Genomic DNA, 15,714 nt, shown 5'->3' on the forward strand with positions numbered 1-15,714 from the left:
TGTTATCCTTATGACCGATAATTATGTTCATATCTTATAGAATTTTAATCAGCGTGTAGAAGTCATGAGCATCTGTATTGATATCTGTCATATTCTGGTATAGTATCGTTACTTACAAGTAAAGTAAACCATTATATGCCTTGAAGTTCATTGAAAAAATTTGCACATTGAATCAAAATATGTTACTAATGGTACTGGGAAGATCCTAAACACATTTTTAGTTATAAGTGAACAATTCTTAGTAAGAAATTTACCATTTCAAGGAAACATAAATATAGAACCAAACAAATATTTCATTCATGCTGGTTCCCGGACACTTTATCGCATACTAAAATCACATTATGCAGAAATGCATCTAATGTGATCCTTTTCTAATTCTGAGTTTTTGCAGCTAACCCAAAATCTAGATTGTGGAACATATTTTATCGGAATCATTTGTCAATCCTTACAATCTTCTTCTTCTTTACGTAAATATCCCCATCGTTGGGGATCATTTTGATATTTAATTAGTACGCAAATGGATAAAATGAAGAACAGAATAATAAATATAAATACTTTTTTAAGAGAAAAAAATCTTGCTTGCCTTCCAATATGAACTGTTAGGTAGATAACATTGCACTTCACTGATTACAAGTGAACTGATTTTATAATATTAGTACATGTATATGATTTAATTGTGCTGGCAGCCATATTACATACGTGTACTATGTTAGTTTCTTAACACGATTTAAAAGTTTTGTGTTTAATGAAATTCATATCAAACGCAGTTAGCACCCTTTATTTCATCGCGTTTAATATTTTTCGAGAAGAAACACTATAAAGGAAATGTTTTGATTTAAAAATTAAAAAAAGAATTAAATATACACAAAGTTAAATAAGCTTGACAACAAAATGAACCAATATATTCATTATAAAAAATAATTGCATTAGATAAAATGTTAAAATACCATTACATATGTAAGGAAACATTGCAATAAGTGATGATTTTTTTATTCTGTCTTGTACAAATTGCATTCTTGCCTAATGAAGGTAACTGAAGGAAGATTGCTAACCTTTCTCATACATTGGTAGATAGTGGTGTCTTAGTTGGACTGTATGTATTTGCCTTGTCACAGCTCAGAAGTCAATCTATATTTCTGATACCGCTCGGGGTTAGAATTGATTTTACAAGAAAGGTAAGTGGGAGAGTGAGTGAGAATAATCAGTGTGTAAGTAAGTGAGAATGATGAGTGTGTAAGTAAGTGAGAATGATGAGTGTGTAAGTGAGACTGATGAGTGGGTGAGTGAGAATTATGAGTGAGTGATTGGATTGAATAAGTAACCGGATGAGTGTGAGAGAGAGATAGACAATGGATGAGTGAGAGAGAGATAGACAATGGATGAGTGAGAGAGAGATAGAGAATGAGTGTGAGAGAGAGAATGAGAATGGATGAGTGTGAGAGAGAGAATGGATGAGTGTGAGAGAGAGAATGGATGAGTGAGTAAGAGAGAGAGAATGAATGAGTGAGTAAGAGAGAGAGAATGAATGAGTGAGACAGTGAGAATGGATGAGTGAGACAGTGAGAATGAAAGAGTGAGTGAGAATGTGAGAGAGAGAGAAAGAGTGAGTGAGAGAGAGAGAATGAGAGAGAGAGAGAGAGAGAGAGAATGAGAGAGAGAGAATGAGAGAGAGAGAGAGAGAGAAAGAGTGAGAGTGTGAGGTGAGAGAGAGAGAATGAGGGAGAGAGAGAAAGAGAGAATGGATGAGTGAGAGTGTGAGCGAGAGAATGGATTAGAGAGAGAGAGAGAGAGAGACAGGGCGAGAGATAATGGGTGAATAAGAGAAAATGGGCAAGAGATAGAAAGAAAATGGCTGAGTGAAAAGAGAGAATAACTTAGTGAGAGAGAATAAATGAGTGGGAGACGGAGAGTTTGAGAGAGAGAGAAAGTACGAGATTGTGAATGAAATAACTGTGAGAGACGATGAATGCTGAAGTAACAAAGGTTGGTGCGAATTAGTTAGTGAAAGAAAACATAAATAAGGTAAAAAGTCTGCAAATCATACGTTTGGCTTGTTATCAATGATAGACACCGTTATGTAATTCTAATTTTTAAAAACTGTCTCAAGATAGAGATATATACTGTGGACTAATTGACTTAAGTACTTAGTATGCGTAATTAATTTTCAAATTTTATTACTGACTGTGGCATGTATCTTACTCATTGTTCATATACGATTCCCTATAGTTGTTAACTTTTGGTCGAGAGTTGTCTTACTGACAGTTCTACCACATTTTCTTATTTTCATAAATATGCATAATTTCGTTCCGGAGAGTATTTCTTCGATTTTAATGATCTATATTAAACATTTTGTTGAAGAATTGAAGTCTCTGGTGGAGAATTGTCTTATGGTAATTATACCTCATTTTATTATTAAATACATGTTCTATAATTTTGTTTCTGAAAACATTTCTTCGATGCAAATGCTCGATATTTGGAACACTTAATGGAAGAATTAAAGCCGATTTTAATTAGATATTGTATTTTATAACTGTTTTACACTACACATTCAATCATGATTTGTGATATACTAACGATTTATTGACTTCATAGATATAGGAAGATGTGGTGTGAGTGCCAATGAGCATCTAAATAACAATTTATAAAAGTAAACCATTATAGATCAATGTACGGCCTTTAACGCGGAGCCTTGGCTCACACCGATCAACAAGCTATAAAGGGCCCTAAAATTACTAGTTTAAAACCAATCAAACGGGAAAACAAACGATCTTATCTATATAAAAAACGAGAAACGAGAAACACGTATAAATTACATAAACAAACGACAATTACTGTACATGTATTAAGTATGCGTATGCTGTAACAAATTATTAACATTCGGGGCTTTTTATTGCTGACCATGCGGTATGTATTGTTTTCATTGTTGAAGGCCATACAGTGACTTTTAAAAAGAGAGAATGAGCGATTTTCCTCTGAGTTCGGTATTTTTGTGATTTTACTTTTTAGTATTTAACTTCTTTTTCATTTGATCTCTGGTGGAGAGTTGTATCATTAGCAATTATATCACATCTTCTTTTTTTTTTTTTACTGTTCTACAATTTTATTTCTGCGAACATTAATTCACTTTATTGAAAAATTGAAGCAGATTTTAATTTTGTATTGCATATAAAAATTTGTAACTGTTTTACAAAACAAATTTAATCACACATTGAGAATCCGATTAGCAGGTATTATATCCGCTTTATAAGACGGTTAGTCTAAGGTGTTTGGATTTAATACGTACAACATGTCTCTTTTTCGTTCATTTTTTATTTTGTTTTCTTGTTGTCCTTTAAAAACAACCGATATTGCTTAATAAGTAATACATCCAATGTATGTTGGGTTCAGACTGTTTCTTGATCTCTGGGTGTCTTCTGATACAGTACGTTATCGTCGTAAAATGGCTGTCGTCTTGAACTTGATACCAAAATACAATCATATCAAAGTTTCTGAACTAGCATATTGCTTCAATTCACTTTTTCATTACTTTATCTCTAAATAATTTAATTTAGAATTAAATTATAAGAAATGACTGTAATATTTTCCCTGTCTATTCGAAATAACATAAAAAAATGTGGTGCACACTGTTAAATAACCCGCTACGCGCGATATTCAGTGTGCAACAATTTTTTTATGTTATTTCTTCATAGATAATAAAAATATTACAGCCATTCCTTAATGAAATTTTCAGATGCATCGGACAACCGGTTATTGGGTTACTGCCTCTGAATTGTTAATTTTAAAGAAATTTTGCCGTTTTTGGTTATTATCTTGAATAGCATTATAGATAGAGATAAACTGTAAACAGCAATAATGTTCAACAAAGTAAGATCTACAAATAAGTCAACATGACCGAAATTGTCATTTGACTCCTTAAGGAGTTATTGCCCTTTATAGTCTTTGTTTACCAATTTTTCGTAAATCATTGTAATCTTTTACAAAATTATTCTCCTCTGAAACAACTGTGTAAAAATTAACCAAATCTATCCTAAAATCATAATAAGGGTATCTTGTTTAAAAAATGTGTGCGGTGACCCAGCCAATCAATTAAGATGGCCACCATGGCTAAAAATAGAATATAGGGATAAAATCTAGAGTTTGGCTTATAATAACTCTGAAACCAAAGCATTTAGAGCAAATCTGACATTTGCTTATCAAGTCAATATATATCTGCTATGAAATTTTCAGATGAATTGGACAACTGGTTATTGGGTTGCTGCCCTCTAATTGTTTATTTTCAAAGAAATGTTCGGTTTTTGGTCATTATCTTGAATTCTATTATAATAGATAGAGACAAACTGTAAACAGCAATAATGTTCAGTAAGATCTAATAATAAGTCAAAATGATCACAATGGTCAGTTTACCCCTAAAGGAGTTATTTCCCTTTATAGTAAATTTTTAACAATTTTCATTAATTGGGTAAATATTTGTAATTTTTTACAAAATATTTTCATCTGTATCTAAAGGACCAAGTCTATATAGATAGAGAACATTACAAGTAGCAAGAACGTTCAGCAATAATAAGCGTAAGTGTTTAGAAAAAAAGAACCCATTAAAAAAAAGAAGATGTGGTATGATTGCCAATAAGATAACTCTCCACAAGAGACCAAAATGACACATACATAAACAATTATAGATCACCGTACGGCCTTCAACAATGAGCAAAGTCAAAAATACATTGTCATTTCGCGGCCTGTTATAGCTGACTATGTATTTTTGCCGCGAAATGACAATGTAAAACAATTCAAACGAGAACACTACCGGCCTTATTTATATATGAAAATGAACGAAAATAAATATGTAACACATAAACAAACGACAACCACTGAATTACAGGGTCCTGACTTTGGACAGGCACATACATACATAATGTGGCGTGGTTAAATATGTTAGTGGGATCCCAACCCTTCCCTTTACCTGGGACAGTGTTTAAACAATACAACATAAGAACGAACTATAAAAATTAGTTGAAAAGGCTAAATTCATCAGATGGACAAAATACAAGTGGGCGTGGCCGGGTACTTATACATCCAAATAACAAAAAGACACTAGGAACAGATCTGAGAGTACTCGCAGTTACCTGACAGCTAGTTAAAAGCCACTAACAGCTAATAGAAAAGATCATGCATTTTAGACTAATGTATCAATCCGTACACATCCAACATCCAATGGATTTAGTGTAAAGACGTCATAAACAGTCAGAGGAAAACATGACCTTGTGCAATGTCTAGATACAGGTATCGACAGATTGTAGATCCATGAATGTGTATTCGCAAATAACATACTAGTAATATTTAAATAAGTTTGCTTTTTAATTTACTGATAACAAAATCAATATGTATACCAGTAAAAACAATATTCAATGATCTTATTACAGTGTTGAATTTGGTACCCTTTTAGAATCAGTTTTTTAAAGGACATACAAATGAGGACGGGCTATCCCTTTTGAAATAAGTTTTCTACAGGTACAACCAAACTTCAAAACCAAATCTTTATATCTATGGAAATTTTAGTAAAGGTTTAAAGTCATTTATTTTAACGATATCCCTGGTTTGGTAATTTACCAGTAATACATAGATTACGTTCGTTAAAATCAAAAACCTCACAACAGACACGGGCATAGCGAACGAGCTGTGAAATACGCACACCGTAAGATGGTGCCAAAGGAACATCACCATCTAAAAATGGAAAATTAACAATAGGGTACGAATAATCTCATTAGAGATGAAGGCTTTAAATGAGTTGCAGCAAATGTGTTTGAATTCAGATCTACCAAACGACCATTTAATCAAATAGGAAAACTTTTGTTTGGTAAGATAGTGTAGAAGTGTAGTGTTAAGAGTAGAAAAATCAAAACTGTCAACAGAATCAAAAAGAAAAAAAAGAAAATCAAAATCACATAATTTATCTAAAACATCCAAAAAATATTTTACACTTAAAATTTATGATAAGCTCTTTAATAGTAGTTAATGAATCGAACTTGTGAAACGCACTGAAAGATTAGTTGTAAAACACTTACTAGAGATCGAAATGAAACGATATTTAAATTTTTTATTGTGAAGTTGAGGTAGCCAATACATACCTTTGTATTAGGGACCTTCAAATGTTCAGAAGATGCTTTAGGCCTTGATGTGGTTATGACGTTTGTTTACTATATGACTCTCTGTGGAGCACATGGACTTGGATGTAGATGAACTTAAAAAATTCATTCTCAAGAACGTCCGTGTACCACCACATTGTTGGCTGCTTTGTCGGCCGGTACAAACACAAACCGCTTTGCAAGTTCTTGAAGTTTATTTCTTATTCTGGAAAAAGGCGTATTATGTACCCTATTATTTACTTCTAAATTATTTTCAAAATATGATACAAGAAATCTATTATCTTCCATATTCATACATTTATTTAAAAAGAATCACTGCCACATTCATACATTTATTTAAAAAGAATCAAGATATTTTTTATTAGATTTTTCCCCGTTTACACCAGTTTTTATAACCAAAATCTTAAATTCATCCAAATATAAGCTACATTCAAGAGTTAGGAGCTGCGGTATGATTTTCCAAGATGCCAAGTATCGACCAGAGAACAAAGACGTAGATGTTAGAAACTTTATACTGAGTACCAAGGTAAACATGTCGTGACATACAATGTAATAAATGTAAAACAATTCAAATAAAAAAGCAACGGTCCAATGTATTTAAAACAAAACACACGAACACAAATACGACAACCAGAGGATAGCAGGCTCCTCGCATCAAACTGACACACACAGAGTGTAGCGGGTTAAACATGACTTTTGATGCCTTTCCCGAATCTTTGACTGCAATGTAACTACATAACATAAATTAACTCTATCCAAAGGGTTCAAATCAACAGACCAGTAAAAATCAACATAGTCCTGATCTGAATGTACTGGCAATCACTGCAAGTTACTTCCAATCCAATGACAACTAACAAAAGATCATGTATCTAAGATACCAATTTCAATTTCGTCAATTAGAGGAGGTATACTTGCTAGGGAGACCAATGAGAGGAGGTATACTTGCTAGGGAGACCAATGAGAGGAGGTATACTTGCTAGGGAGACCAATGAGAGGAGGGATACTTGCTAGGGAGACCAATGAGAGGAGGTATACTTGCTAGGGAGACCAATGAGAGGAGGTTTACTTACAAGGGAGACAACTATTCAATAGAGACATAGAGACTTATAGAGGCTGGCAACCATCAGTCAACAACGAGTAAAACGAATAGTGCATAGCAAGCATACGTCAAGGATTTGGCCAGATAAAATGAAAACCAATTAAAAAGGGAAAGATCATATCAATGTCAAAATAACAAACGAAAAACTAATATGAAATATATAGCAACACAAGACAACTTAATGAACGATAAAGTTCTAAAATTGGGACAGATGGTCACACACGCATAATGCAGCAAGATCAAGTATTCTCAGGGCGCGCCCCCCTTCCACGACAGTTGTACCACAAAAGAGCATTGGTCCCTAAGAGTCCGTGCGTCCATTAAAAACATAAACTGTAGCATACTCTCTCGTATGCGTTTAAGTCTTTGTGTATGTTGTAATATGAAATGTGTTGAGAATGAATTCCATTTTGTATTGGTTTGTCCAGCATACAAATGTATAGGGCAATTAGAATATTTTTTTGGCCATGCTATTATTGTTTATGGCCTACTTTTTTTAAACTATCTTGTTTGTTGAAAGTTAATTCTAGATCTCTAACAATTAAGCTCTGTAACTATTTGAAGAGCGCATGTAAAGCTAGATCTGATATCATTGGTTAGCTACATGTATGTTATTATTGTATTGTTCTCTGTTACCAGTCTTTTGTCACATTATGTATATATTATGTATTGCCATAGCATGTTCTATATGCTTTTGCAAATAAAATTCATTCAATAATCTTATCAAAGTTGACATTTCTAATTTGCAGGCCTAAAGAGCGTATAAAACCATTCTCCTTATTAAGAGTAAGTTTCGTTCAGGATAGTTATTTGGTGATTAATAAAGCAAAATTGGAATCCTCTTTATTACATTTTTAATTTGTGTTTAATCGTATACCTTAGAATGTACAAGCTTAGAATTGTAAAAACATATATAAAAATAAATAAATAAGTTATAGAATACAGAATACAAATGTTTTGAAGCTGATGTTCAAACCAAAAAATGCATGTCCCATAAAAATATACACCTTTTGTTTATTTTTGATTATTAAGTCACATTTCATTTATCCTCCGACTCCTTTATGGGCTGTACGACACCTTTGGAAAGTATTGCGCCATCTTTCTGGATAAGCAATGCAGGCCAAACCAAATAGTCCTTTCTTGAACCTGAAACTGTGAACTCTTTGAAAGTACTTTTATCAAATGTGTCATTTGGTTCAAAGTCTAGAAACATTGGTGGATCCTGAACAACTGACAGGTAACATATTTTGACACATACTTCGATGAATTGTTGACATACGGTTTTATATTTCTTAACGGTTTTACAGTTTAATTCTCCGTCCAAGATTTTCTGAAAGAATGCGTAGTAAATATAATGACATTGGTTTTAATCGAAACATATCTGGATTAATCGAATTTAAGGTTATATCATTTTGAAAGAAACAAATGGAGAAGACTTCATAAGTATAATTTACTTGTGTCTTATCAGTTATGCTTTAATTCAGCAAATAAAATATGTTTAAACTAAAGAATAAAATCAAAAATATAAAAGTTGTCGTCACTGTTGTGGAGCAGGATCTGCTTACCCTTCCGGAGCACCTGATATCACCCCTAGTTTTTGGTGGGGTTCGTGTTGTTTATTCTTTAGTTTTCTATTATGTGTCATGTGTACTATTGTTTCTCTGTTTGTATTTTTCTTTTTTAGCCATGGCGTTGTCAGTTTGTTTTAGATTTATGAGTTTGACTGTCCTTTTGGTATCTTTCGTCCCTCTTTCTTTGACAAGAAGGAGGAAGCTAATTTCATATCAATCATTGTGCTATGTGTGCAGCTAAAAAAAGATTTCTAACGCTTGTTTTGAAAATTTATAAACACAACAGACGTGTTGTACTAAATGGATGTCAATTGTTGTCAGTGATCCGAATAAATTGTATAATCATTTTAGTTTACTTTTAAAAAAAAATATGATTTAATTAAAACCTACAACAGTTTCGTATTTAAAGAGTTTTTTTGTCAAAAAGAGTCGCTGGTTACTTACCTTGCATAGTAAGGGTAGATATTTTGAAGCTTCGGATTTGGTTAAATCTTTGAACTTCTTAAAATATTCTTTGTAATCTTCATCGGGCAAACACTAATGAAAAATAACAAAAATATTAAATAATGAGCGACAAACAACCAAAGATAATTTCAGAATTGTAAGCCTCTCACTTGAAATTGATAGTTGCTACAACTGGTCTCGTTATAGAAACTCCTTTTTTCCTAAAACAAGATTTTGAAAATGTCAAATTGAAGGTGAATTACAAGAGATTTGCTTTATATGTTTTGACAGTAACCAAGCGACAAAATTTTGAGCAACTACATGTGTAATTTTTGTATTCCTGCAGTAGAGATGTAATGGGCTGACAAAAACAGTGTAAACTAACTACATGTGCATGTGCCTGTTCAAAGTCAACATATGGATACGTTTTTATTGTTGGTGACAGAATAAATGCTTCCCACAAAACGTTTTTGTATTTTTGTGTCGCCGGATTGCTGTCTCATGTTCTAGAAACAAGGGTTCTGCTCACGGGAATATTATAACATTTATAAATATACAATGTATTTACTTTCACACAAAAGTTAACAGTGTATTACAATTATATCATATTAACCTGGAAAGCTTCCTTTAGTCCAGACAGTTGAAGGGACGAATCTTTAACACACTCTTCATTTATTTCCTATCAAATATCATAACATGTTGTTAGTATGGCAAACAGAATATGGAGTATTTTGTATGTAATAAAATGTATTGAATAAAATCATCACTTAAAATTACAATCAAATATATCAGGTATTTTTAGAAGGAGGACAGGTAAGATGAAATGTACAAGGAGTCAATCAAAAACAACAAGGCGACAAAAAAAGGGTCGCTACAATAGCCGCAAAGACTCAAAAAGAAAAACAAGACCATAACACAATTATAAAAGAAACTCAATTAAAAGATGAGCCCCATATATAAAAAAGTATTGATTATTCATTTCAGAGAAAGTTAATCTTACCGTAGAAGACAAAATTTAGATATCATTGTGAAACTTTTACAATAATTGGCTTGGTGTTTTGAATTTAATTTAATTAAAATGTCATAAGAACCGGAAAAAATACCCAAAAGTTGTCATATTTCCGCACAGATTTCAATTTCCCATTTTTTTTAAATGCAATGCATCCTTAGAATTAAAAAAAAAAATTTTTGCTACAGAAAGAATAATTACAACAGTCCCGAAGACAAGTCAGTATATTAGTCGGATTGGACCATGATTATATTTACGGAAAATATTTTACTGTCGGAGTGGTAAAAAGTGCACATACCCTCAAAATATGCAGTAATATCTCAATGCTTTCAACATCTGTTATTTTTTCATCACTTCCCTCTTTTGTAGGTTCCTGTAAATCGGTAAAGGCGTCGGTCCATTCATTTTCATACAATTCTGTAAACTGTTCAGCGAGTTTCATTGGACGATTCTGGTCATTCAGGTCAGCAATTGCTGGATTGTTGTCCCGTAATTTAGATCCCATCATTTCACTCAACCTTGATAAAGATAAACAATGTCTATGTTCGAAATAACAAAATTAATTAAAAAAAATGCGTGAAATACAAAGTAATTTCTCTGCTCCAATGTTAGTTTATTTATTTATATGGTATATAATTCACATATATTTAAGATGCTTCTACCACAAACTATTCTGACTTGTAAGTTAACATGCATTGTAAGATAAAATAAAAAATGACAGTGAACTTAGTGGACAAAACAAATGGTCGTACCTTGACAGTGCACCATCCTTTTCTTGTCTTAGGTCTTTAATATCGTTGTCCTTGTCTTGGAGGCTAAAATGTTTAAATTGGAAAAAAACATTAATCTTTAAAGAAATCCATTGTTTGTATTAATCCGCTTGTTTGATTTTTTTTTCTGTTGTTGATATTATTAATATTATTTCTTTTGACTTTTTAATATTATTGTGCCGGTTTATGACGCAGCTCCGCCAGTGTCATCCACCGTTTTGCTTAATATTTTCATTATACCTCGTGCCATCAATAAGCAAGCGCATGTTTAAGATATACCAGTCTGTTCACCATTCTTTGATCTTTGGACAAATGACCCATGCCTTATATATGCTATTGAAATACATTAGAGTGATTAACGTTTGTACACATACATTGTACATGTACAATTTGACAGCATTATAACCTTTATAAAATACAGATGTTGCATAACAAAAATGAAAGAAATTGAAAAGTGTACATGCTACACCAATCCTTGATCAGTTCAAATTAATTGAATTTTAATCAAATAAAATTTTAAAGAAATGGACAAGATCTGCTGATTGTGTTTAAGGTGCATGTGCTACCCCATTATGGATTAAATTCAATATCCCCAAAACATTCATGTTAACAAGATTCATTTACCGCCAATTAAGATTTTCAACCTCTCGATCCAGTCTATCAATTTCCTTTATGCACTCTGCTTTACTGAAAAAAAAATTACTGTTTCAATACCTGTACACACATTTAAACTTGGTGTTGGTAGCTGATATATCATACTATGTAATAAAATATCATTTGAAAGCTTTTTACTATAATGCAAGTTTTAAAATTTATCAAGGGTGTTATTGAAGTTGCAGCGTAAATAAAAGTAATGTGGCTGCAAGTTTTCAATATCAAAGTTATTTGACTTTTTGTTATTAGTCTCGTCGTTTGGAGGACAAACTGGTTGATTTTCGTAAACTAAAAAACAAAATGCAAAATTACAGATAATTACATGCAGTATCTGTGTCTGAACATGTAGATCGTAGTGTTAAATTGTGTCAGGTTTTAACCAACGAAAACTGTTTAGAAACATTTGCTATCCTATAGCGGTCAGTATGACATGTTTAGCATGACAAAAAAGAACTAAGTAAAATAACGCAATACACACTCTTTCCCTCTTTCTGATATATTATAATCACTGAACAAATGTGCCTCATCTTAGTAAACATGGCAATCAGCGTTTTGCGTTTGGGACGATCTGCATTTTATTTGTGCCGTTTTTTTCTTTCATTTACGCCGACTTTTTTACAGGTAAATTACAGGTGAATATATATATAAGAAGATGTGGTATGAGTGCCAATGGAAGAACTCTCCATCCAAGTCATGTTATTTTTCATTTATCATTATAGGCCTCTTCCATTAGCCACTTGTACAAATGTAATGAATGATCAATCATAACAAGTATAAAACTGTTGTCCCCTGCTCACCACCGTGAGGTGGAAGAAGGTCTACAAGATACACCTCCAGACTTTTCCCTGACCGTAACCGTAGTTCTTTAGCCTCTGTCTTTCGGACATCTCCCACATGATTATGTTCGATCTGTGTTTTGACAAGAGAATCCGCGGTGACTGGCTTTACACAAGTATATGGTACCGTACATTAGTAAGATATGTTGTTATGTTTCAGGACACTGACCTTCCGATATGTATGGCCCTCGGTGATTAAAGAATTGACTCCTCGGCTCGATTCGGTGTGCAATATGTCCATCATGTTACAACGAAGTTCCAGAATAATATGAATCAAAATTAACTTAAACATAAATGAACAACATTTATAATAATCAGATTTTACCAATGGTATAGTACAGTACGTGACTGTTTAGTAATAATTTACCTGTAAATTTAATTAGGAGCAAATATAAAATCGACGCAAATGGCAAATTAAATGAAAAAAAAATGAAATCGGCGCAAATGAAAGAATGAAAATTTTCAAAAAAAAGATGTATAAGTACCGAGCCACGTCAAACGGATATCACATAAAACCATTCAACAGTAAAAGTAATCTTAATAATAGAACAAAAACAAATAAAAGAACAATAAAACATGTTTTTAAGATGATACACAACATCAGTACGCAGAATCTATACATCAAGACCATCGTGTATTATTTGAGAAGTTGATACGGAATATTTATCAACAAGGTCTTGGTACCTTCCGATGAACTTTTTTAGAAAAAGGACGAGACGTTCTTTGACATACCCCTGGTTCATCAACTTTCTACTCAGACACTGATGACGTTTTACAAAGTCTGAGTAGGAGCTGCAAGCTCTTGAATATCGAATAAGTTGGGAAATATATATCCCATATGCAGGTGAAGTTGGTATAATGCTACTAAGGTGGGGGAAATTTATAATTTCGAAGTTAAAATCGTCTCGTTTGTCATAGATTCTGGTACTGAGATGACTGTGTAAGTCAAATTCGAGATATAAGTCTAAAAATGAGGCGGAGGAAGCCGTGTCTGTTGTTTCTTTAATCTCGAGCTCTGGAGGATATATTAATGGAACCCAATCAGAAAAGTTCGGATTGTTTAAGGAAAGAACATCATCAATATATCTGAAAGTGAAATTAAATAATCTGGCTTCTTTGATCCTCTTGTTTTTGACAAGTGTCTGGAGGAACTCCGATTCATATGAAAATAAGAAGAGGTCGGCAAGAAGAGGCGCACAGTTTGTTCCCATAGGAATGCCGACAACTTGTTGGAAAAGTCTACCTCCAAACTCAACAAATATGTTGTCGATAAGAAACTCCAGCATACTGACTACTTGTTCTTCTGTGTAGCATGATTTACCTTTTTGTTTGTCACTATTAACGAAATATGCTTTATGAAATCCCAAAGTAATAAATTTATAGCGTATGCTACCATTTTTATGTTGAAAGGCATTGTGGATAATTACTTTTAGGCGATTTTTCAATTTTACATGGGGAATGGTGGTACTAGTATACAGGGTTGAAAAATCAAAAGTTTTGATGGAACTTATTTCAGAAAGAGACCGAGATTTGAAATTGTCTAGAAGTTCTTTAGAATTTTTAAGAATCCACATATGGTTAATACCACTACGCGAGTAAACAGTTTCACAGTATTTCTGAAGACCCTCTTTCACTGCGGACAGAATTTTAGTCAATCTAATAGACAATTCTTTAGTGGAACATAAAGATGAGCCAGCAATATACCGTTGTTTGTACGGAATTTTATGAAGCTTTGGTATCCAATACAAACAAGGTAAGTCCTCCGATTTGGTGTTCAATGTAATGTTTATTGAAGCCATGAAGGACTTATGGTTTGCTAAAATCTCATCCTTGTCAAATGATATGTCTTTGTATGTGGGATTACCTGAGTGCTCCGTTATACCCAATTCTTTTACAAGACATTCGTAGTAATACGATTTACATACAAAGACAATATTATTTGAAGCTTTGTCCGCAGGAACAACAACATACTTATCATGAAGAGTTGATAGACATTTCATGACCTCTTTGTCTCTGAAAACGGACTTTGGTCGATCGTTCACACAGTTTTTCAACTTGTGAATGCGACGTTTTATCAGAGACCTGATAGTTTTAACCCATTCTGACAAAGTGTCCAGTTCAACTTCTTCTCGCTTAGCCCATGCCCTGGCGTAGTCCTCAATAGAATCCATAATTATTTTGAAGTTATGGTTCCAATTGATGTGTTGGGGTTCTCTAAACTTAGGACCATGAGAAATCACCTTTCGGAGATTTTCATGTTGAATTATATTTAGATCCCCAGTTATAACATGACCAGAGGGGCTGTAATTATAAGGCGAGTGGGAACAGTCACATGTCTGAAGGTTTTTAAGGTATTGTTCTAAGTCAAGGTCCTGCAATGCCTGTTTATAGTTAAATATTTTAGGTGCAATGGTTTTGGTGTAACTGTAGGATACAATAGGAACAGACTGATTTTGAAAATAAATAGGAATTTTAGATGTTACCTCCTTGTGATGTAGAACGTTGCAGATATTGATTGCATCGATTCCTCTATTGGCAAAATCAACAGGAAGGAATCTCCTCTTTTCTTCATGTAAAGGTTCAGATCTTACTGGTTTGAAAAGACGGAAAAGAGCTACATCACAAATAATACTGACAAGTCTGTATATTGCAGAAAATGTATTGGTGCCTCCTTTGTCAAGTGCATAATCTCTCAAACGTTTAAGAAATTAACTGGCAGTGAAAAGAGAATAGTTCTGATGTTATGTAACCCTAGTGGATGATGAAGATGTGAAAGAAGGTCATCAAAGCTCCCAGATGGTGATCTAGATTTGGAAGACTTTTTTACATTAGGCCGATGGTAATGTTTTTGCCCATGACTACGTTGTTGTCGTAAGGTAGTATTAAATAAACCCATTACATTAACATCACTGCAGGCAGGACTTGACAAATTTCCCACTCCTTTAATATTGTCATTGCAACCATATGGCATTGCAGTCCCTAACTCCCTTATCCAATAATTTTCTCTATCTTTGCGGAAGGGAGTACTTAGTACAGGGCTATATGTGTGGTGATAAATTTTCTCAATTTAAACATGACTTTTGATGCCTCTGCTAAATCTTTGACTGCAATGTAACTACTAACATAAATTAACTCTATCCAAAGGGTTCAAATCAACAGACCATTAAAAATCAATGTAGTACTGATCTGAA

The 15,714-nt window shown here is 33.2% G+C and overlaps 1 protein-coding gene across 1 annotated transcript; it reads right to left on the minus strand.

Moving 5' to 3' along the window:
* Positions 1-8,018: 8,018 nt before the first annotated feature.
* On the minus strand, positions 8,019-10,782 carry LOC134700181 (uncharacterized). Its single transcript, XM_063561546.1, has 4 exons — positions 10,562-10,782; positions 9,868-9,933; positions 9,255-9,347; positions 8,019-8,569 (listed from the first exon to the last, which is right to left on the minus strand). Exons 1-4 carry the CDS (start codon positions 10,769-10,771, stop codon positions 8,279-8,281), a joined length of 660 nt encoding a protein of 219 aa, XP_063417616.1. The 5' UTR covers positions 10,772-10,782; the 3' UTR covers positions 8,019-8,278.
* Positions 10,783-15,714: the final 4,932 nt, after the last annotated feature.

This window comes from Mytilus trossulus, unplaced genomic scaffold, assembly GCF_036588685.1.
Source record: "Mytilus trossulus isolate FHL-02 unplaced genomic scaffold, PNRI_Mtr1.1.1.hap1 h1tg000128l__unscaffolded, whole genome shotgun sequence".
Lineage (NCBI taxonomy): Eukaryota > Metazoa > Mollusca > Bivalvia > Mytilida > Mytilidae > Mytilus > Mytilus trossulus.